Genomic DNA, 23824 nt, shown 5'->3' with positions numbered 1-23824 from the left:
GTACCAGAAAACTTAATTTGTCCATAGGAAATATAATAAGTTTTAGTTAGCTGTACAGAGTCAAATGAACACTACTGTCTGAATTTTGCATTATACTGCTTTGGCTAGTGTCATTTTTATATACATGAAGGAACAGCTTTGCTACACATAAGTGATAAGTGAAAATCACCTAGCTTTATTAAGTTAATTCAGTAGAATTTTCATGTTTGGGGTCCTACAAAAAAAGTTACCAAGCTCAGTTGAAAACAAGTAAGAAATGGCCATTCTTCTCCTTTTTGCCAAAAAGTAAGTCTGTAGCTGACTTAAATTTGTTTTGTTTTTAGCCACAGTCAGACTTGTTGGGGCTTATTCAGGTCATGATTGTGGTGTTTGGAGATGAACCTCCAGTCTTCTCTCGTCCTACTATTTCGGCATCTTATCCATCATACCAGGCAACAGGGCCACCAAATAGTAAGTAGAATTAAGATTTGATTTTTAAATTTGTAAAAACAAAACAGAAAACTTTGTAAAAAAATTTTTTTTAATGACTTCACTTTTTAGCTTACCCATTTAGTGGATTTTTTGGAGGTATTCTGAGGCCGCACATCTGCATGTACAGATTGCCACCAAAGACTGGCATTTGGGCTTTCGTTTGTGGGTAGAAATCTAACTATGGGTGTGCTGGATTCCAGAATGGAGGAGAAAGAATGCTGGAATAGAGCTAGAAGTGTTAATTATGCATGCCATGGAATAGCCTTATAGGATCGGTTTGGAAACAGATACAAGTTCCAAGGTAGTCTGACCTTTCCTCTGCGACTGTAGAATCAGTGTTGTAGATAAGAATCAATTACAGAATTAACTAAATGATCCACATTCTGCTATTCTGGCTATTACACAACTGGACAGCTAGCTCTCAGCCTTCTTCTCTTTAGTACAGCCAATTCTTGATTTTACCTGGTGTGGAGAAAGTGGGAGCATGAAGTTAGTACTCTCCCCTAATTAGTGGACTATATCTCTATTATATCTTTTTTTTTAAGTAATTCTTATTAATACTTTCAAATCACCCTAGAATAATTGAGAGTTGGTTGTACTTATTTGTTTTGACTTTTAGTATTGATTTCATTGTGTTTTGAGCTGTGATTTTTTTTTTTTTTTAACAAATTTTAAGGTTATAATTAAGCAAACTTAAGTTAGATTGTGTGAACTTTCATTCTTCTCATACTGGGAATTATCCTCTTTTTAGTCCATTCTGTCTTGAGGACCATCTTAATGCACTAGCCTAATGGGATTCTAACAGAAAGAATTTCTGAACCCATTTTCTTTTCCTTCCCTGCCTTTGCAGATTAAGTTTGGTTTTAGATATTAGTTCTTTTACTGAAAGTTGTAGTGTGATTCTTTTGTGCCAGAAATTTGTTTTCATCTTAGTAAATTCAGTTGACTCTAGTACCTGAGATTAGACACTCTTGCTCATTTAAGTTTCAAATAGCAGATACTTCCTAGTTTGTCATTCATGTATATTTGCTCAAATAACATAGCTAGTGACCACTTAAGATAACCTTTTCAGAAGTTTAGGTAGTGTTCTAATTTCCTAAATTTCTTCCAGTTTTATTTATATTGACATTGGAAATGCAGCATTCCAGAAAGAGACCACACTAAAGAGATTATTATTGCAGTTCAGTTTTGCACTCACTGTATCACATTAAAAATCTAGAGCTGATGTAAATAAATTACTAGAAGAGACCAATTTATTGTCCATTGATTCCAGTTTTAATACTTTCTTTACATTTAAACAATATCAATTATTAGCTATGACTGTAAAGAGATGAAGGTCTAAATTCCCCCACACACACCAAAGAATAACCCAGAAATTTGGATATATACTTAAATATTATCTTCTAGTTCAGAAATTGTATACTTTTGTTATTATTACTGAGAACATTTTTGATCTCCTGTTTTAGGATGACTTTGAGCTAGGTATGAGTCACATTAAAACATGTTATGGCCAAAACTCGTTTTTCGGACAACTAACAGTGATAGTCAACATTTACGGAGTTGTTAACTATAACTGTATACTCTTTTTTTTTTTTTTTTTTTAATTTTTTTTTTTCAACGTTTATTTATTTTTGGGACAGAGAGAGACAGAGCATGAACGGGGGAGGGGCAGAGAGAGAGGGAGACACAGAATCGGAAACAGGCTCCAGGCTCTGAGCCATCAGCCCAGAGCCCGACGCGGGGCTCGAACTCCCAGACCGCGAGATCGTGACCTGGCTGAAGTCGGACGCTTAACCGACTGCACCACCCAGGCGCCCCATAACTGTATACTCTTAACTGTACAGCTAAGCACTTTGTATTCATTCTTCTTTAATCCCTCTAATAACTCCGTACATTATGTGTATTTGTATTCCATTTTATTCTGGCTACGAATTTACTTTACCTCATTATCTTCTTCCGTGACACTCTTGGATTCAAATAACATTTGTTGTTTCTAAGAATCAAAATTTGAAGGAATTAGTAGCTTTTCAGAACCTTAGAAAAGGAAAATTGCTTATGATTATGCGGAATTGCTTTTAACCATGAGGTGATGGTTTATGTGCACAAGAGAAACTAGCATGGGGGTCAGTAATTGACTATGTGTGTTGCTGACACTTAATAGAAGCCTCATGTTTTCATGCTCTTAAAGATCAGCTGTGCTCAGGGTGCCTGGGTGGCTGAATCAGTTAAGTGTCTGACTCTTGATTTTGGCTCAGGTCACCGTCTCACAGTTCGTGAGTTTGAACCCCACATCAAGCTCTGTGCTGACAGTTCAGAGCCTGCTTGGGATCTCTCTCCTCTTTCCTTTCTCCCTCCCCGACTCTCATGTGTATGCATGCACACGTGCTCTCTCTTTCTCTCTTTCTCAAAATAAGTAAATAAACTTAAAAAAACAAAACAAGGGGCGCCTGGGTGGCTCAGTCGGTTAAGCGGCCGACTTCGACTCAGGTCATCATCTTGCGGTCCGTGAGTTCGAGCCCCGCGTCGGGCTCTGTACTGACAGCTCAGAGCCTGGAGCCTGTTTCCGATTCTGTGTCTCCCTCTCTCTGACCCTCCCCCGTTCATGCTCTGTCTCTCTCTGTCTCAAAAATAAATAAACGTTAAAAACAAAATTTAAAACAAAACAAAACTGTGTTTTGCCCAGGAAGAAAAAATGTCTTATGGAATCCAGCAACTGAGACATTTTGCGAGGTATATTTCCCTTTCTGAAATAGCATTGAACATCACCATCCTAGCTTCATTATACTTTAGAAGAAATTTACCTGTGATATCTATAGTTCATTCTAACAGGAAGACTATGAACACTGATACTTGTAGGTATATACTCAGCAACTCTGGTAAAGATTTCTAAGGCCCTTGGTCAGAGTCCAGCATACTTCTCCCAGCCACTTAACATTCTGTGCTTAAAAAGTTCATTTCTTGTGGCACCTGGGTGGTTCAGTTGGACACACACACATACACATGTATGGCGCTCTGTACTTCTCCTGTCATAGTACTTATCACTCTATTATTCTTGCTTTTCTCTCCCACTAGACCATAAGCAGCTTGAAGCCAGGAATTCTTTGTTTTTCATCAAATTCCTGGTGCCGGTCACATAGAGGGCACTAGAATATTTATGATTGGATTAAGAGCTAATTCACCATTGTATTTAGTGTGAAAAATTTCACTGAGGATAAATTGATTCTCAGACAAGTCATTTCCAATTAAGGCCGAAACTAATTTTTTCTTCATCTATGTTGATTAGTCTCCTGGCACCACTAACTAGTTCTAGGTCTTTAGTGTTCTCTTTAAAAAACATGTAAATCAGGGGCGCCTGGGTGGCTCAGTTGGTTGAGCATCCAGCTTCGGCTCAGGTCATGATCTCACAGTTCGTGAGTTCAAGCCCTGCGTTGGGCTCTGTGCCGACAGTTCAGAGCCTGGAGCCTGCTTCCGATTCTGTTGTCTCCCTCTCTCTCTGCCCCTTCCCCACTTGCGCTCTGTATCTCTCTGTGTCTCAAAAATAAATAAAAAAAAAAAACATTAAAAAATATATAAATCAGGGCACCTGGGTGGCTCAGTCGGTTGAGCATCCAACTCTTGGTTTTGGCTCAGGTCATGATCTCATAGTTCCTGGTTGAGCTCCAAGTCTGGCTTTGCACTGACAGCACAGAGCTTGGGATTCTCTCTCTCTCTCTCTCTCTCTCTCTCTCTCTCTCTCTCTCTCTCTCTGCCCTTCCCCTGCTCATGTGCTCGCTCTTGTTCATGCTCTCTGTCAAAAATGAGTAAGTAAACTTTATATATATACACCATTCCTTAAACTTGCTAGATTTGAACTTTCCCCTAGTATTTCCAAGCTTTTGTTTTGTTTTTAACCAGTCTAACTGAATATAAGTTTTTAAGTTTCATAAAGGACTTCTTGTAGTTAATTTGAACTGTTTGAGAGTTCTCAAACCAACAAAACCAGCTGTGCAAATTGGTCAACATAGTCTTACAAGAAATATGAAAATATTTCTTAGATATAATAAAAAGGTCACTTTATAAGAAGCTGACCTTGGACCAGATGAGGGCAGAAATACCTTCCTCTAAATTCCAGTTGAACAAGCTACTGTCTCAGGAGAGTGTCGAGAGCTGAGCAGGTTGACCTGTTTGTCAGTTATTCCTTGTTGGGATTGTCATGTGTAAGGTCATAACTCATATTTAATGCTTTGAGAATTATGTGGTTTGAAGATACTTACTGCTTGCAGTAAGGAACTAATATGGATGGAGTGTTTGTTTTGTTTTGGTGTTGAGATTTGGATTCTTTACCTGTGTGAAATTTTGCAGTGGTTTGACAGTGATGTATGTCTTATTTGATAGCCTATGTATCCAGGACTATGCAAATTATTTTAAAATGTCAAAAATTATTTTTAGCTTCCTATATACCAGGCATGCCAAGTGGAATCTCTGCATATCCATCTGGATATCCTCCCAACCCCAGGTAATGAAAAATTAATCTTTTGAATAATTATATTAGAAATTCTGTTAGTTCTAGAATCAAAATAATGGGTGCTAGCATAGGGCACCAAAGTAGACTTAGTTTCAGTTTAATGGAAGGTAAAATGGTTTATTGGTGAAATGTTATGGTATGTATATAGGTCAGGATTTTTTTCAATTCTAGATAAGTGCAGCTCCAATCTGTTTACATAGAAGGAAGGCGTGGGATAATGATAATGATCTTGATTGGCTTTGGACCTTGAAATCCTTGCTTGCTACTTCCCTTTTAAGAACTTTATATATTTAGTGTAGATAGCTGAAAGGTTAATGGAATACTAATTCTAATGAATTCAACTAAGGAGAAAAATACTTTAATACCCTATTAAAAAAAAAAAAACCTTCCCTTTTTTGTAAATTACAGGGAATGAATTAATGGTTTACATGATGGGGTCAGTCTTGTCCCCAGGCATTTATTTATTTAATTCATAGACTACATGTACTACCAACCTTTATTTTCCATTTGATGATAACATAACTCAGGTAAGTTAAATTAATACATCAGTCTTATGAGTAAGACACACTAGAAAATCAATGAGAAATAATTATTAACCCATGGTTCACATGTGTACTTGTTTCAGTGGTAATCTAGGAATACATTCCAAAGGTGGTCTTTGGGCTGACTTAAAATGCAAGACTGGCATATACTGGTGCCCAGATGAGATTTCTAGCCACTTTATTAACAAGAAATTTTTAACCCTGCTTAATTCTTTAGCTTCATATAACCCTCACAGATAAATGTAGTGAGCTTTCCTGGCTACATATATATGATGTATGTACATATAAAATATACAGGATTTTATAAGTGAAATTTAGCAGTCTCATTTATTTCTGGGTCTTTCTTAATTTCAGAGACTTGCTTTATAAGATAGTAAGCATTCTGTTACATTAGAGATGTAAACAGAGACTAGATGAACATCTGTCAGGGGCAATAACGATTCCTATGATTGTAATATATAAACAGGCTATAAGTTTTAGATTTCTTGAGGCCTTTAATTTTCTGATTTACTTCTAGAAATTGGATCTTCTTGTCTGAAGCCTTGAAATTACAAGGCTTTACAATTAATAGTTGCTAATAAGAAAGAACTTTGGACCTGAGGAAATGGTTGTTGGAAGTATAGTAAGAAAGTGGGTTTCTGAACAATAAAGCCATTTCAAAGAAACTCATAGATAAAAATGAAGGTGGAAAATATTACAAAACTGTAAATCTTACTCAGGTAACTATAAAAGTGTCTTTTGTGAGGTTATTTGTAAGAAGTCCTTTTTTAAGTTGTTGTTTTTTTTTTTTTTTTTTAATGTTTGTTTATTTTTGAGAGAGGAAGAGAGAATCTCAAGCAGGCTCTGTGCTGCCCCAGCACAGAGCCCAATGCAGGGCTCTAGGTCAGCAACTGTGAGATCATGACCTGAGCTGAAATCAAAAGCTGAATCTTAACCAACTGTGCCACCCAGACACCCAAGAAGTTCCTTTTTGAGACAGCTATTTTTCAGAAATTTGATGGGTTTTTTCCTTTGAAATGTAACTTTTAATCTCAAAATATAAATAATATGCTAATGAGTCATTAAGGGTAACTATATTCAAATTGCCATCTGTTTCTTTCTGTATATAAAAGGTTTCGGCCGAAGAACTTCAGAACCTCTTTCTCTTCTCCCTTTGTCCTAAAGGAGAATTAATAAATCAGTGACTCAAGAAGAATCTTTATCTTAAAACAGTGAATATGAGTCTTTATTCTTGCTATAGAAAGTTGGACTAGATGATCTCTAAGTTCTCTTCCAAATCTTAAGATCCTTTGAAAGTTTAATTTAGCACCTGCAGCATGTATACAAGGCACCTAAAAGGTAGGTCAAGAATAGTTGTTCCAGTTTGGGTATGTGTACTAGCAAGCATGTAATAAGATATTAGGAACCAGTTCCTGGTATCAGAAAAGACAGAAAATGGTAAGTGCTGCGATAAATAGAACTTCACATCTGCTTCAGAAGTGGGAGCTCAGCAATGGCTTCATAAATGAGAGAACTGATTCATGAGGATGACCTTACAGAAGGAGATTCAGGGGCGCCTGGGTGGCTCAGTTGGTTACATATCCAACTCTTGTTTTCATCTCAGGTCACGATCTCATAGTTCATGCGATCAAGCCACACGTCAGGCTTTGCACAGACAGCACAGAGCCTGCTTGGGATTCTCTTTCTCTGCCCTCCACCTGCTCTCAAAATAAATAAACATTAAAAAAAAAAAAAAAAAAAAAAGAAATTTGGTATTTCCGAATACCAAAGCAAAGAGCAGCAAAAAGTTACAACATTTTACAACTTAGGGGATACTTACCAATTCTTAAGTCCAACCCACTCATTTTATGTAAGCAAAAGTGTGATAGCTCCCCCAAATCCCAGGAAAGAATAGGGAAACACTGTATGTAGTGTGGCTGGAGAATATAGGGTTATGAGTAGAGGAATTAAAGAGAATAAAGGTACAACCTTCATAGATGTTACAGATCTCCCGAAACCTTCCCTGATCTCTGATAGTGATTTTCCATTCTACATCTCTTGAATTTTTACTTAGCATTTGTTGTTTCCTTGATCCAATCAGGACTGAGGAAGAAATGGATTCATATCTTAGCACCTACACAAGCACTTAGAAACAGTGCCTTAAATATAATAAAAAGTAAAATTTGAAGGAGTATGTCAAGAGAAAGGAACATTAGAGTGTTGGAAAATTCTTTTTAAATACTTAGTTTAAAAAAGGCTCTTTAAAAGTTTGGAAAAGATTTGCTGCCTAAGGCAACTAGTTTAATAATGCACAAAGATAGAAAATAGTACTATTCAACTAATTCTTTACTCAAGAAAAATTATTAACCCTGAACATAGAGAATAACCATGAAGAAAAAAAATGGAACAAACTAAGGGACAAAGGAATTCTTGGAAGCTAATACTTGTAGACCTAGAAAAGTTTTAATACCAAGTTACTGAAAAATTCAGCAGTAATCACAGATTGTCTTTAAAAAGGTGCAAAATGGGAGTAACCCCAGAAGAAAACATATTTATCCCAGTTTTTTTTTAATGTTTATTCATTTATTTATTTTAAGAAAGAGACAGCACCCATACATGTGAGCAGGGAGGTGGGGAGGAGAGAGAGAGAAAGAGAAAGAGAAAGAATGAATCCCAAGCAGGCTCCATGCTGTCAGCACAGAGCCCAATGCCAGGCTCCACCTCACAAATGATGAGATCACGACCCGAGCTGAAATCTAAGAGTCACTTAACTGACTGAGCCACCCCCACCCAGGCACTCCTATCCCAGTTTTCAAAACTGTAGATTAAGAAATGTAAGATTGGCACCATTTCCTTGCACCATGGTAGCAGGGCTACTAAAGACTAGAAATAAAAGTACCATTCAGTAGCCTTTGGCACGTATCTGCTAAGAACATAAATGCTTCATTTTTTTCTTCTTTGATTTTGTTTTTTATACTGATAGATGGTATTGTGATTACACTGAATCTTGAACACACTGTACAAAATGTTTTTCTTGGGGACAAGTTACAAAGTGTGAGCTGGTAGAATCTTTGAGCCACTACACTGAAAGGGGATTACGGACTCCAAACTCAGAGCTCTTGCTCCTGAACTGGCTGTTTTTAATCAGTAATTTTAATGGACTTGTAAAAGGCATATTGATCAGAATTGCAAATGTCATAGATCTGGTGACTAATCACAATTCGTTATCAAACTAACAGGTAGCTAGTAGTCATCTTGTTTTACTTTTCTTCTCCGTCGTAAGTGAAACACTAGCAAACTAGTGAACATTCAGAGGAGAGTGATTAGACCTAAAAATCGTGTCCTGTGAAGAATGGTTGAAGGAATTTAAAAGATCACCCAAAGAAGAGAAGACAAGACAGAGGGGGAAATGTTGGAAGTCTCCTGCTATTCAAGTGGTTTTCCAGAATGCAAATTTAGGACCATTAGTTGGAAGTGACATCAAAATGGTATTTAGTGTTGAGTAGAAAAGTATGACCATTTGTCTGTCAGATGATCGTTTGTTAATGATATTTATAAAACAGTGTTGGATAAAAGATTGGAGGAGAATACTTCTAAGGAAAGTTCCTTCGCTGATACGAATACATGAGTGACACAAACTATCCATAGAGTGAGAAGAAAATTTTTAAAACTTTAAAGAGAATTTTCAGATCAGATATTCACAAAGCTTATCAATGAACCACAGGCAAATATAGATATATATATATATTAATGGAATTTCTATACCACTTTGCTTGAGAAGACACTCGTAACTCTAAAAGTCATTAACTGATAAAACATGTCAAACTTAACTTCCTGAATGGGATTCTTAAAGATACTCTAGTATCTTTGTCATATTAACGTTTAATGTTTTTTGCTCTCTTTTTAGTGGCTACCCAGGCTGTCCTTACCCACCTGGTGGTCCGTATCCTGCCACAGCAAGTTCTCAGTATCCTTCCCAGCCTCCAGTGGCCACTGTTGGTAAGTACTCTTCAAAACTGTATTTCTCCCATAAGGAAAGTCAGAGTCTCCTGTTGTGAAAAGTGCGTTTCACTTTTCCATGTGAAATATTAGAATACTCTTCCTTGTTGCAGGAAAAACTCTTAATGGTCAATGTCCTATAATCCAGAACTTGAAGTAGGTGGTTGATCTATCATTATATAAATGAGCCTTCTATCCAGGCATAAAAATAAATCTGATTGACTCTTTTCACTCTTTGCTGTGGGTCACATATTTTCTTTCACGAACTTTGCGTGTGTTGAACTATTAACAGATACAGTACTTAGATTTCCCTAGCCTGGATATATGTGAAAACAGATGAGCATCTTTTGGAGAAGAAAGTCAGTGGACTAATTGGCTCCTTTATGAAGTTTATCAGAGCATGTACTATCGGCCATACTTGCTTTGTGCCAGGGTCTCTAGGTTTACTTCATATCAGTGATGTCCTTTTATCAGAGAGTGGTTACAGTTGTCTCAACTCTGATTTACCTAAGTGTTTTGAAACTTTGAGGAGAGAAAATAACAAAATGAGGTGCTTCTGGCCTAGGACTTGACCCTGAATAGCATCTGTTCTTTGGACACTTTGGATCTGTTGTTAAGATTCTCATCCTTGAAAGTAATCATGTAATAATTCACACCTTGAGAAAGAGTTCTTTGAATCCATCTATGAAGGGGTAGATGTGCCTTTAGGATGTATGTCGTTAACCTTTCCTGTATTCAAATGGAAATCCATGTCCACTTTCCAAATGGAAAGTTTTGCGTTATGTATATGACGTAATGTCTCTATTTTAAAAGATGCCGACAAAAAGAACAAGCCTCATATGTACAACTCCTTTTGGTATTTCCAACACAAAGAACTACATAAATCTTAAGTATTAGGAACTTTTTTCCCTTGACACACATGATGTGTACTTTGTTTTCCATAGTTTCTTTTTGAGACTGGACAAGTTTATCTTGTCATTTGTCCTATATCCCACTTGGATACCTTTACTCCTATTCCTAACAGAACATTAAGCTACTTTGCAAGGGCTCGTTTCAGAATGTTTTGGTAGAGTTGTTAACTGATTGTAATAATGGCCAATATAAGCTTTGGCTATCCTAGTGCTGGAGAGTCAGTTATGTGTGATTTCTGACCAGCCCAGTTAGCTTCAGTGTCCCCCTCCCCTGTGATATGATTGCATGTGTTAGATCTCACAGCCATGTTTCAAATTCCCCAGCAGGCTAGCTTAGAGTTTTTCTTCTTTAAAATCTTATCAGTTAGTAGCATAAAGCCATTGGGTATATCCTAACTTACTGGTCGCACTTCGCAGCATTTCCTTTACATTGTTACATTGCCATAGGACTTCAGTTTCTATTTCACAGAGAGGTATGTTAGGGCCCAAATCAGATTTAACTTTGGACTGTTTTTAAAGCAGAACATGCAAATACTGTTATTAGTTTTAGCCGTAGCTATTCAGTGTCTGCTAACCAAACTTTATTTTTATAATGGATTTTACATTTACAAAACAAAAAGAATTTCCACAAAACCTCAAAGCCATAGTTCCCGAGGACTCTTTCCATTGTCTAGACTCTGTTGAAAAGTTACTTAACGTCACACTGAATTTGTTACATACTTTGGAAGTCAGTGGGTAATGAAGGAAAAAACCTGTTTACATAGCAAAAAAGAAAAAAAATCTGAGTGGTAATACGTATTGATACTTAGCACAAAGATTTTATTTTTATTTATTACTGGCAGAGTTAAGATTGGACTCTGTCCATGATACTGATACATGATATAAGATACATGTATGTAAGATAGATATTATACAGGATCCTGTATATAGGACATATCCAAGTGGGATATAGGACAAATGACCTATACAAGATCCCTAAAAAATGATGGGTAGGAGCACTAGGTGAGGCATTAGGTGGTGTCTTCCCCCCTACCCCACGCCAGCCCCCCCCCACCAGCCACTCTGTCCCTGTCCAATGCACGGAGGCTTAAAAGTTTGGCACTCCCTCAATCCTAGTCTCAGCAGTGTGAAAGTTCTCTTTGGAGTTTATTTCAGGAGGCTATGTAGATGATTATAGTTGATTTACAATTCTGAATAGTAGACTTCAGACCCTTTAACATACATATAGTATCATTTTTAGTTTATTATAGTTTAATAATAGCAACATTGGAGAATGAGTGCTTATCTCCACCGTTATTTTTTGTTTCTTGTCAGTCATCTTTTGGGAAAATGATAGCTGGAGCTATTATTAAACAAGATGCTTAGGAAAATATGTTAAGTATTCAATTGATGATACTCATCACATTCACCCTGATGCCTTTAATATATGAATACCCTTATATGTGAAATAATTTTGGACAAACTATTATACGTTAGCAAGGTCCAAAGTAGCACACCTACGCAGTCTTATGTAATTCATGTAATTTTGTCTAAAATAACTAAAAGTATGTCCTTAATTATTGGGTTATCATATGCTATGTGTGGCACAACAGGAGGCAATCTGGCCTCCATTCTTTACTAGAAAATTATGAATGGTACCCCTAAAGTTAAAGCCAATACCTACTCTAGAATTTCTTTTGGAAATCTTCCTTAATGCTGTATTATCTCAGCATCAGAATTTAATCATATCCTTTTAAGATTTTGTTCCTAAACTCAATCAGAAACAAGGATCAGAAACATTTAGTTTGGTAGGGTACTGTTAAAAGACATTTCAGAAGCTGGTTTTGTGTTTGTTAAGTCTTGTTTTAAAATGTTAGGAGCAGAGGGGCACCTGGGTGGTTCAGTCAGTTAAGCGTCCTACTCTTGGTTTCGCTCAGGTCATTATCTCATGGTTGGTGAATTCAAGCCCCACATCAGGCTTTGTGCTGATAGCACAAAGCCTGCTTGGGATTCTCTTGCTCCCTGTCTCTGCCCCTCCCCTGCTCGCTCGCTCATTCATTCTCTCTCTCTCTCTCTCTCTCTCTCTCTCTCTCTCTCTCTCTCTCAAACAAACATTAAGACTACATATATTTTTTAATATTAGCAGAAAATCGTGTAAATGCTGCAGCAGAATTATTTCTACATTTTTCCATTTGTTTTTGGTCCATATTTAATAAAGAGAAAAAAAAAACTTAAGGAAAATAAGCTTCCTATTGAGTAACATCCCTTTGAGGATTGAGACTAGTAAACATGACAAGGTTTTCTCGACTGTCTTGTCTAATACTGGTGTTCCCTCTCTCGTCGTCCTGGATTCATGAGTTCAGCATACAAAAATTGACCTTCCCGAATATGGCACCCCGCTCAATGTGGGCATACTGGTTCACGCTTGTGTGTGGCTTTGGGCACCTCTCCTCCACAGTCTTTCACAGACTGCCTTTGGGAAGACCTGCCTTGTCTTCAGGGTAAAGTAGCATTTTCTTCCCTTGTGGGCAGTGAGGGCTTGCCAAGGGGCTTGCTGTGCTAAATGTTTAAAACCTTTTCTGCTGCAGAAATCCAAAATAATAATAAATTTTGAAAGCTTTAAAAAAAAGGCCTTTATCTAAATTGATACTGGATTTTAACTTTTTTTTTTTTTTTTTTTTTTTTTGGTGTATGAAGGGTAGGAGTAGCTGATTCGTTTGGCTTCCTGGGGTTATTTCCATAGGATACTTCTAACATTGTAGGTTTTTAAATTGTTCTCTTTCACAAAATAATCTGAAGCAATGACTTTGATTCTGACCCATCTTTTTTAAGGATGGAATTTTACTGTCCTTCAAATTAACTGGCCTTTGTGCTCACGCCTGCTAGTAACGCCTCTTGGTTTTTATGATCTTCGAATGATTGGGTAGCACCGTGTCCTTTTGTAGTAGCTACTGCTTTGGCATCCTACTTTAATGAGGTTCATACCTACTTTCCTCTACTTTTGAAAACTTGAATTTTTATGTCAACTAACGTAAACTTTTCTTTGAGGTGTGTGGTTTTTTTTTCGAGAAGTGTAAACTGATGGTTTTCCTTAAGTCCACTTTTTTCTTACTGACTGTGGTTACAGAGACTTTCTAGAGCTTAAATAAAGAGTAATGCTCTGACGGTGTTTAAAAGATAAATTGAGGTGCACCTGGGTGGCTCAGTCGGTTAAGCGTCCGACTCTGATTTCGGCTCAGGTTATGATCTCACGGTTCGTGAGATGGCTCCTCATGTCAGACTGTGTGCTAACATCACGGAGCCTGCTTGGGATTCTCATTCTCTCTCTTCCCCCCCCCCCCCCCCCCCCCCCGCTTGCTCACACTCTTTCTCTCCCAAAATAAATATTTTTTAAAAAAAAGATAAATTGAGGTTCCCTGATTTCTTTGGAAGAAAAGTTCCATAACCCACACAGAGGCTGGTAGTAGTATTAGAAGCTTACATATTCAAAGACTATAAATAAAAGCCTTTGTAAGCAGCTTAATGAATTTGCCAGGTGTGCACTTACTAGCATGAATCAGAATGCCTTTATCCATATAGTTATTTGAATGTTCTTCCTATATGAGAGATTGACCTATTTTTGTGTGTTTTTATTATAAAAGGAAATAATGGGACTTGATTGAGTGATCCAAATGGGCTTGATCCGGTTTCTGAGCAGATAGTAAAGCACCGTTTGGGATTGCTTAGGCTCCATAGTTTGATCTGTAGCACAGATGCCAAACCAAAGACCATTGTGTGGGACTGAGTAACATCGTGAAGTAAAAATGCTGTGCAGGTGATTCACTTTTGCTGGTTAGAGTTCAGAAAAGTTTACTGTGTCTAGTTAGAAATAAGTCAGAGAAGGACAAATACCATATGATGTTGCTTATAATGTTTTTTATTTATTTTTGAGAGAGAGAGAGTGAGTGGCAGAGGGGCAGAGAGAGAGAGAGGGAGACACAGAATCTGAAGCAGGTTCCAGGCTCTGAGCTGTCAGCACAGAGCCCGATGCAGGCCTGGAACTCCCGAGCCATGAGATCATGACCTGAGCCGAAGTCGGATGTTCAACCGACTGAGCCACCCAGGCACCCCAATATGATGTTGCTTATTTGTGAAATCTTAAAAATAAATAAGCCAAGCAATAGATAAGCCAGCCAGGCTCATAGATCTAGGGAACAGGAGAGGGGTGGTTGCCAGAGGGCAGCAGTTGGAGAAAGAGAAGGGGATGTACGGTTTTTGTTTTTAAATAAGTTGAATGTGTTTAAAGTTTACTGTTCAGTTATCTTGTACTTTACTTTGGGATTGCCCTGGATTCTCTAATATAAATGATCTTTTTGAGTTACAGGAAACAGTGATCATTTCGTAAGTACTGTTAGGTAAATAAAACTGATTGTTTAAAGATAGTTTTAAATCAAGTAGTCTATACTAGTGCACTTTGAAGATACTAGCCTAAATTATTTGTTGAATTATCAGATCTATCGAGTAGCATATTGGTTTCCTAATAGTAGAAAAAAAATTTTTTTTTAATTATGTTGTAATTCCTAAGGATTAGGTTCAATAATTGAATCCTGACATTTAAATGAAGTTTTACTTAGAGCTGTTTCTCAAAATCGTTGTTACTTTTTCAATTGCTGCTAATCTGGAATTGTAGAAGGGCACTTCTGAAATCTGACTCTGCATGGGTAAAGGTCACTGTGTGGGGACTTGATGCATGGTGTTTGCCACAAACTCTGTTTAACCCAAGGCTTATTAGAGCAGGTACAAAGAAAATTAAAATTTCTCTTAAGGCACTTGAGGAAAAAAATTTTGGTTTGAAAAGTGATCAAGCAGAAGAGAATCTGTCATCAAGTCTCTTTTCTTATTTGTTTAAACAATCCCTTAAAGTGTCAAGGTGCATCGAATTTTGAATTTTGATAGATTTTCTTCTTTGGCATTCATATTTCAGATCTTAATTACAGTTCTCTTCTTTTTAGAAAGTAGGTGTATTTAAATGTTTAAATATACTATATGTAAGGTCTGTGTGTGGCAGAGGAAAGGACGAGGTCTGATCTTGGCATTTCCACCCGCCTCGGGTGAACTGTGACCTTTATTGAAAGCAGGCATCTGCTGCCTCAGCTTGGCTGCCATTTTGAGTGCTCATGGCTTCAGCTAGAGACTTACTTGGATGGCCTTATTTGGTGCTGTATGGTAACATTTGTTCTCGTGTATTTTATTTTATTTTATTTTATTTTATTTTATTTTATTTTATTTTATTTTATTTTATTTTATTATTTTATTTTATTTTATTTTATTTTATTTTATTTTATTTTTTTTACGTTTTATTTATTTTTGAGACAGAGAGAGACAGAGCATGAATAGGGGAGGGGCAGAGAGAGAGGGAGACACAGAATCGGAAGCAGGCTCCAGGCTCTGAGCCATCAGCCCAGAGCCCGACGCGGCGCTCGAACTCACAGACCGCGAGATCGTGACCTGAGCTGAAGTCGGCCACTTAACCGACTGAGCCACCCAGGCGCCCCATGTTCTCGTGTATTTTATAAGAGAAACAATATAAATTCCAGAATTTAAATGTGTATTTTTAAAAAGAAATTTTAAAACTTCACATCAGTGTAAGTCGGTCCATTTTAGTGTAATAATTTTAACAAAATTTGATGTGTTTGTGAAAAACCCTGGATAGTTACAAAATAAGACCCTTAATCCTTTATTACTTCAGATAACTTCTACATAGATGAATGGAACACTGAGTGCTACGTATGATTGGCCACATCGCTCTACCGCCTTGAAGGGACATGTGTTGGAAGTGGTGTTGAAAAGCAAACAATAGAGTAAAATATTTCACACTGCACATTTTAACACTCACTGCTTCCATTTACTCAAATAATTTTGGCTGAGCAGCTACCACAATTCAATGCTGAGCCCTTCAGAAGTCAAATTCTTTCAAGATACTGTTCCTCTCCCCAGTGGGACAGCCAAATTTTTACCAGGAAATACTGCCAGAATTCATTCTCTCTGACTTGCTTTGATCTGCCATTTTTGCCAGGGTGGTGAAAACCAATTTATGGTTTTGGTTTCTCACAACAAATTGAAAAGGTTAGAAAAAATGCTAATTGCAGTTAAATCTGAAAAATAAGTTATTGAAACAACTTAATACAGGGTGGAATAAACATGTTTCTGTAACAACCTACCTCTGAGTTTCTGACCTAGTCTCTATTGCAACAAAAACAGAAACTCCAGAGTATAGGAATCCCCAATTCCTGGTTTGTAATGGGTGGTGGCCCAGCCCAGATTTAGGTTAGCACGTGCCTCCTTTTCCAGAGATCTACACTGCCCTTCCCATCTTGAAATTCCAGTTTCAGGAAGTTTTTAAAATATACCTTTCTCTTTTTTGTACTCTGGGGTATTTTTAAAGTTCAAAGTACGTTCTTAAACTGATAAATATAGTAAGAAGTATTGGGAATTAATTATGGCAAATAGAGGGAAGATCATTAGTGGAGGTTAGTCTTTTTTTCTTTTTAATCTTTATTTTTGAGAGCGAGAGAGACAGAGTGCAAGTAGGGGACGAGCAGAGAGAGAGGGAGACACAGAATCCGAAGCAGGCTCCATCCAGTCTCTGAGCTGTCAGCACAGAGCCCAACACGGGGCTCGAACCCACGAGCCACAAGTTCATGACCTGAGCTGAAGTTGGATGCTTAACCGACTGAGCCACCCAGGTGCACCTAGTGGGGGTTAGTCTTAACCATATTTAATGGTAGAAGATGGGATCTGATATTTAAGAACATTAAACTGTTTTTGTTAGTTAGAATGACTTGAGAGTTTGTTAATGAAAGAGGTAGGGCTGGCTATGGAAAAAAGCAGAATCATCCAGCAGGGAAGTAAGTAGAGCACGTGCAAGGCCTTCAGGAAGTTTGCCTTTCATAGGTTGTGATCAGTATAATTTAAGTGTTGTAACAAATGTAGACCATAATTTGGGGGATGAGGTTGGGACATGGTGACAAGGCCGGAAAAATATCTGGTAGAAAAGCAAGAATCACACAGATGGATTACAGCAGTGTTAACCTTTCTTTCTTCATTATCCTCCTCAGGAGCCTTTTTAGACATTTTTTCCCTTAATCATCCCTCCTGTGAACTGTTAATACTGTATATTGTACTGTATATCTGTTTACATACTGTATGTATATCTCCACTCTATACATAAAAAGAACAAGAGGTTTTCACTTTCTAAGAGCCAGCTTTCATCTTAGAGGAGTAATATCACCTCCCCTTGAGTATGTGTATGGGTTAGAGTGATGCTGGATAAGACTGGCCTTGAACTCAGAGGAAAGAACTAGAGAGAATAGCATTGCAAAGATTGTCCACGGCTCTGGGCTAGGAAGAGAGGTGAATAAACAGACCTTTCCTTAGCCAAGAGCAGAGTGGGGAAAAAAAGTCACTGTGCACTGTGCTTAGACTAATCAGATTAGGAGGAAGAACAGATGAAAGCATAAAAGCATGTGGTCTTTTGGAAAGCTCTAGAGGAACACAAGTTGTCTTCCTGTAAAAGGGAAGGTTAGTGCTTCTGAACAGTGAGGAGTCAAACCATAGTTCCATAGTTAACGGGGTGAGGGTTCTTGTTTCAAAGGAGAGTGGGAGAAGAGTGGAGAACTCCCATCTGATGGTTTCAGTCCTTTGAAGATGTCCTGAGGATTTTTTGCCGTTGTGGCAAGATGATAAAAGGCGGCTAGAGCTTTAAGAGTCAGATGGATTGAGGATTTGCATCAGGTTGTGTTTGGCAGGTGAGGCCTTTGGAGTTAGGAGGCCTGGTGGTCTGACAGAATGTGAGAGAGGCCGCCTCAGCAGAGAGCCTGCCCATGAGACTGAGAGATGGGCAAGAAGTCAAGGCTGAGGGAAGCTGCTCACAGGAAGCAGGAGTGGTAGAAAGAGAGGTCAAAGGTGCAAGAAGGAATGGATGGAGACATGAATTAGTGAATGGGAGAAAGTTGCTCAAGTCATCCTGGTCTCTGTAGGGGAACATGTGAATACAGAGGCGGTCAGACAGGAAAACAGCAAAAAAAAAATTAGGGGAATGAGCCCAGAGGTGGTGCAGTAGTTGGTAAACCGATGAGAATCTTTGGAAAAGTTAGGTATTCAGAGGCCAGGAATGTGGAAGACAAGAGCTCAGTCTTCACAGGGGAAATGTGGTTGCCCTCTTGTTTTGCTGTTCTGAATTCCAAAGCACAAGTTACCCGAGTTAACACTTTTGCTTTTCAGAAATACAAAATAAGCTGAAATACTCTTGTAAAATGAGAAATGAATTCTGGAAAGTACATACCTTATGGATTTGTATGTTAATAATCAGCCAGAAAGTATTAACTGCCTCTTGCCTCTCTGTGAACCCTGTAAGATGGACACCGTCTGGGCTGTCCTCAGCAAGAGGTTTCTAGCAGGGAAGAGGGGAGGTCCTTGGAGTGAGAAGGAGGGCACACTGCGGGTCTGATCCTGGGCTCTCCCTCTCACTGTGTGCAAGCTGTGTCCTCAGACAAGTGGATGAGGGACACTCCTAGGAAAACCTGGCCATGGAGACACTGTCTATACTCATTTTCCCTCACAAGAAGAAGAAAACCCAAGTCAGGAAAAAACAGTTCTTCTGTGGTGGAAATAAAAAAAGAAAGAAAAGCAGAACTTAGACTATTAGACTTAGACTTTAGACTTAGACTCTTCCTTTCAAAACCTATGAAACCAGAGAATGTCCCAATGTTACTTGCAAAAAGCCGGAAAAACATTCAGGGTAACCTGGTATGAACCACCTTCTGTAGGAAGACAGCTTTACTAATTAAAAAGTAGGGTGACCGACCAGCTTATGGAACATCAAGAACTGTGGACAGACAGGACACCGAAGAGCCCGTGTGGAGCTGGCTGCCTATCATTTGGAAAGCTCAATTTCATTTTAGAAACAGTGCACCTTTTTGGTACTAGGAACAGGCCTAATGATGTGGGAACATGAATGGTAAGAGTTTGGATACATTTTGCAAACGGACTAAAGGGGTGGGGTCTCCCCCCCCCCCCCCCCCCCCCGTGGGTGTAACTAATTGTCTCCAAAAATTTTCAGCTCAAAGTAGAAGTGATACTTTGTAAATTAGTCTGTAATCAGTTTTTATTCACTATAGGCAGTGACAGATAAATGTAATTATTTACACATTTGCTGAATCAGGACCCCAGTTGAAGGACACTGGTAGTCATGAAGAAAATACATACTTCTGTTATCGGGAGAACCTTTTGAAGCAAGTATCAGAGGGATAAGTTTATTTGATATGAACTATGCAAGGAAATTATAGAAGACACATTATATAGGAAGGGACATTTATCAGCTGTTGGATTTTCTGTACATCACTCTCTCTGGCTCATTTGTTCTTTCCTATTCTTTCGGTAAAGAGTAAAGGAGTAAAAGTCTTGAAGGGAAGCCTTATTACCCTTACATCAAGGAAACTGCCTGTTCTCGGTCTTCTTGGCCTCTACGGTGGGTTCCTCTCTACTTCAGCTTAGCAGCGAAACCTGAGAATGCCCTTGACCTGAATCGAGTGTTTTTCTTTGGCATAAATTTATCCCATTTGTCCTTTCTCCCACTTTGAAAGTGTCAACTCATTTTGTCCCACAAAAGGAGTAGAAAGTGCCTGGGAAATAAGCAAGTGGTTTCTGCCTTTTTCCTGTGCAGGTCCCAGTAGGGATGGCACCATCAGTGAGGACACCATCCGAGCCTCTCTCATCTCAGCAGTCAGTGACAAGCTGAGATGGCGAATGAAGGAGGAAATGGATCGCGCCCAGGCCGAGCTCAATGCCTTGAAACGAACAGAGGAAGACCTGAAAAAAGGTCACCAGAAACTGGAAGAGATGGTCACCCGTTTAGATCAAGAAGTAGTAAGTAACTCACTGAATACTTGTGATTTTTGTACATGTACACCTTGGTTACCCTGGACTGTGGGTCTAATACGAGTTCAGAAAATTAACACAAATTTTCTGGTCGTTAAGAATTTGAATATAGCTTCCAGGGGCGCCTGGGTGGCGCAGTCGGTTAAGCGTCCGACTTCAGCCAGGTCACGATCTCGCGGTCCGTGATTTCAAGCCCCGCGTCAGGCTCTGGGCTGATGGCTCAGAGCCTGGAGCCTGTTTCCGATTCTGTGTCTCCCTCTCTCTCTGCCCCTCCCCCGTTCATCCGTTCATGCTCTGTCTCTCTTTCCCAAAAATAAATTAAAAAAAAAAAAAAAAAAGAATTTGAATGTAGCTTCTGGATAGCTTGTTAGAAATGGAGCCTGTGTTTGCAGTGGGGAGGTGGATGGTATTTAGAGCATTTTTCCTTGTACCTTCACCCTGAGAGATGAGCTTCCGACTCAGTGGAGGATTGTTTCAGTGCTTGATGATGCCGGACAGTTAACCGGGAAATAAGAATTTGAGAGAGTTCTAAGGCATGAAGGAGATCTGCAGACTGTGGGTAGACACTGGTCGGGTTCGGAGCCCACAACCAGCAGCAGTATCTTGTAACTAAAGTTCAAGTGTGTGGGGTTCTTTGGGTTCATCCTCCGTGTAGACTGAGGCAAGTTATTCCTCCGTAGCAGCTGCCCACTTATTTGGAAGAAAGACGTCCTTTATTTTCATGGAGGGAACCTGCTGCTGGAAAATACGTTGTGTGATGGCTTAATCTGCAACATCATCTGTCACTGATAAGTGACAAGCTTATCACTGCCACTGGATGTGCTCAGTGTAGTGTTTTCAACATTATTCCGTCTTCACTCGGCATATTACATCACACCGTTTCCTCTCCCGTTGGCCAATATGTTATCTGAAACATTAAAATCGACCATGTGTTGTTTAAGTATTGCTTTTTTTATTTCGCAAGGCTGTTTCTGTAGAGTTGAGTTGTAGATGCTTGACTGGTAGATGCTTATGTACAATTCGTATGAAGTCCTCATACTTGGACTGTTTTGTTTTCAGGCTGAGGTTGATAAAAACATAGAACTTTTGAGAAAGAAGGATGAAGAACTCAGTTCTGCTCTGGAGAAAATGGAAAATCAGTCTGAAAACAATGATATTGATGAAGTTATCATTCCCACAGCCCCACTATACAAACAAATCCTAAATCTGTATGCAGAAGAAAATGCTATTGAAGACACTATCTTTTACCTGGGAGAAGCCTTGAGACGGGGAGTAATAGATCTGGATGTCTTCCTGAAGGTATGTCTTCCTCACCCTGCTTTCCAGGATCTCAGAACTCATGCTTTAGAGGCACTGACCTTGAAAACCACAAACCAGGAGGGTTTCTCCGTAGGGGAAGTTAAAATCCCTTGTGTTCCCAAAGAGAGCAAGTGAGATCTGTGGCTGTGAGCAGTGTGATGTCACCTACACAGGGCTGAGGATCCCCCTGGGAGGGGAAGAAAGGTGGACTAGTGGCTGTACTTCCCATCCCCCAAGGCAGCACCAAGCTGAATGTAGTCATTCCTGCCTGTGTCTTTCCACTGTGCTGCGTGGGTCAGATACAGTCAGATTTCCGTTGGTTCTTTCAAGTCCTACACCATCTAAAGTAAGATCACTGACGACCCCACCCGTTTGGGGTTCTGTTTTCATATTTCCCTGTTAATTTTCTTAGAGTTGCCTAATTTTAGACCTGTTTTCCCAGATCGAACAGCCCTGCAAAGTATTGGGCTGCCCTGCTCGTACCAGAGCCCTTCTGAATGAAGGTTGTTTTAGGCTTAATGCTAACGTACAGACGTGAAGATCCAGTGAGTTAGCTTGGCCACTGCTCTCTGTTGGATCGGGGAGTGTGGTTTTAGGAGAATAGCAGCCCTCTTTTAGGGTATTTGATTCAGCTGCTTCAGTGTACACGCGGGGCCGGCTGGCTGCTTGGGTCGCTTGCTGATCTTGCCTCTCTCGCTGTGATTAAGTGGCCAAACCGGTCTTGGATCTGGTGCAAGCACATGAATATCCGGCTAGAAATCAGAGACCCAAGATGAGGCCTCTCTCCCTTCATATGCTGTTCCTGCTTGGGCGGCCTAGCTTAGGGAAAGGTGCACGCAGAGAGGCCCGAGAGGTATGCTGTTGCTAGGCATTGGACAAAAGCTGGTTTATGCTGCTCATTCCCCTGCTTTTCGCCAAGTGCAAGCGGTCGTAACATTTTTAGTAACTTTTGTTAGGATTGCAGTTCTAGTTTCCCTGGTATCTTGGTTAATCTCAAGATGTAGTTCAAACTCCTGAGCCAGATCCTGTAATGTCATGCTTCCCTGTGAAGTAATCCTTTACAGGATCTCATAGCACAACCTGCCAGCATCAATCTAGTTTAAAAAAGCTACATGTAATGAAATATTGGTTCCAAAGGACGGTTGATACAAGTTTAGGGTTCTTAGATCACATCTAAGTTACAAACTGTCTGATACTTCCTGCCTTGGTCAAATCCGTTCTAAACTGTTGAAACTTTTTCCCCCTCCCAGCATGTACGTCTTCTGTCCCGTAAACAGTTCCAGCTGAGGGCACTAATGCAAAAAGCAAGAAAGACTGCCGGTCTCAGTGACCTCTACTGACTTCTCTGATATCAGCTGGAGATTGAGCTCTTCTTAAAGCGTTCTTTTCTTCTCTTTCTTTCTCTTATCAGTAGGTGCCCAGAATAAGTTATTGCAGTTTATCATTCAAGTGTAAAATATTTTGAATCAATAATATATTTTCTGTTTTCTTTTGGTAAAGACTGGCTTTTATTAATGCACTTTCTATCCTCTGTAAACTTTTTGTGCTGAATGTTGGGACTGACTATGCTAAATAAAATTTGTTGCATAATTTTTCTCTTTATTCAACATTTTTAGGAAAAATCAGTGAAATCCTAACAAAGCATAATATCCATCAAGTTAAAATTTAGCATTATTTATTCTGTAATCTACAAAGTGAATTGCATTTAATATGGAATATACCGTATGGAAATCTAACTTTTGAAATATTTGAAACTGAGGGATATAAGGGGCTTTTTCTGTTAAAGGTCCTATGTGGTACCCTCCTACCAGTCCTTGCCTAGATCTGTTTCCTTTCTAGGCCTAACCAAACCATAACCGGTCTCACCAAGAAGAAAGGAACAGAGTGGCAAGTGCAGGCTACACACCTGAGAGTTACGTTAATTGGGCAAGACGGTCTGGCCACAGTTTAGGAAGGTAGAGTGCCTCCTTGCTTTTATTGTCACATGAAGTCAGTCTTCCTGGTGTGTGATTCTACAGCCACGTTGTGACCACCCAGTGGGCTGTTTCCTGCAGAAACAGGAATTTAAATAGAACAGAATTTCTAAATAGAATTTTCTCTATCAAAATGAGGTAGAAAATTCACAAGATTACAAAAAAAGGAACATTCTAATTTCAAGTGTTTTAAAATGTTTAGGAAGCTAGGCAGCCTACCCTATATTTCTCCCAAGAGAAGAATGCCCA

General features: G+C 39.0%; 1 protein-coding gene across 2 annotated transcripts in view; it reads left to right on the top strand.

Annotated features, from left to right (window-relative positions):
* The window catches only part of TSG101 (tumor susceptibility 101), a 57693-nt gene that overhangs the window by 15717 nt on the left and 18152 nt on the right, over positions 1 to 23824 (top strand). The window contains exons 5-10 of one of the 2 annotated variants that reach the window (XM_011286743.4): positions 324 to 450; positions 4900 to 4966; positions 9404 to 9495; positions 20089 to 20291; positions 21363 to 21602; positions 22853 to 23192. In XM_011286743.4, coding sequence (XP_011285045.1) covers positions 324 to 450; positions 4900 to 4966; positions 9404 to 9495; positions 20089 to 20291; positions 21363 to 21602; positions 22853 to 22942 — 819 coding nt within the window. In that variant the 3' untranslated portion in view covers positions 22943 to 23192. Of the gene's footprint in view, positions 1 to 323; positions 451 to 4899; positions 4967 to 9403; positions 9496 to 20088; positions 20292 to 21362; positions 21603 to 22852; positions 23193 to 23824 lie in introns of those variants that run through there. The other variant, XM_045039045.1, reaches the window with a different exon arrangement.

The sequence above is a fragment of the Felis catus genome, chromosome D1 (genome assembly GCF_018350175.1).
Source record: "Felis catus isolate Fca126 chromosome D1, F.catus_Fca126_mat1.0, whole genome shotgun sequence".
Lineage (NCBI taxonomy): Eukaryota > Metazoa > Chordata > Mammalia > Carnivora > Felidae > Felis > Felis catus.
Note: the sequence above shows the minus strand (reverse complement) of the source record. Positions and strands in the feature narration are given on the sequence as shown.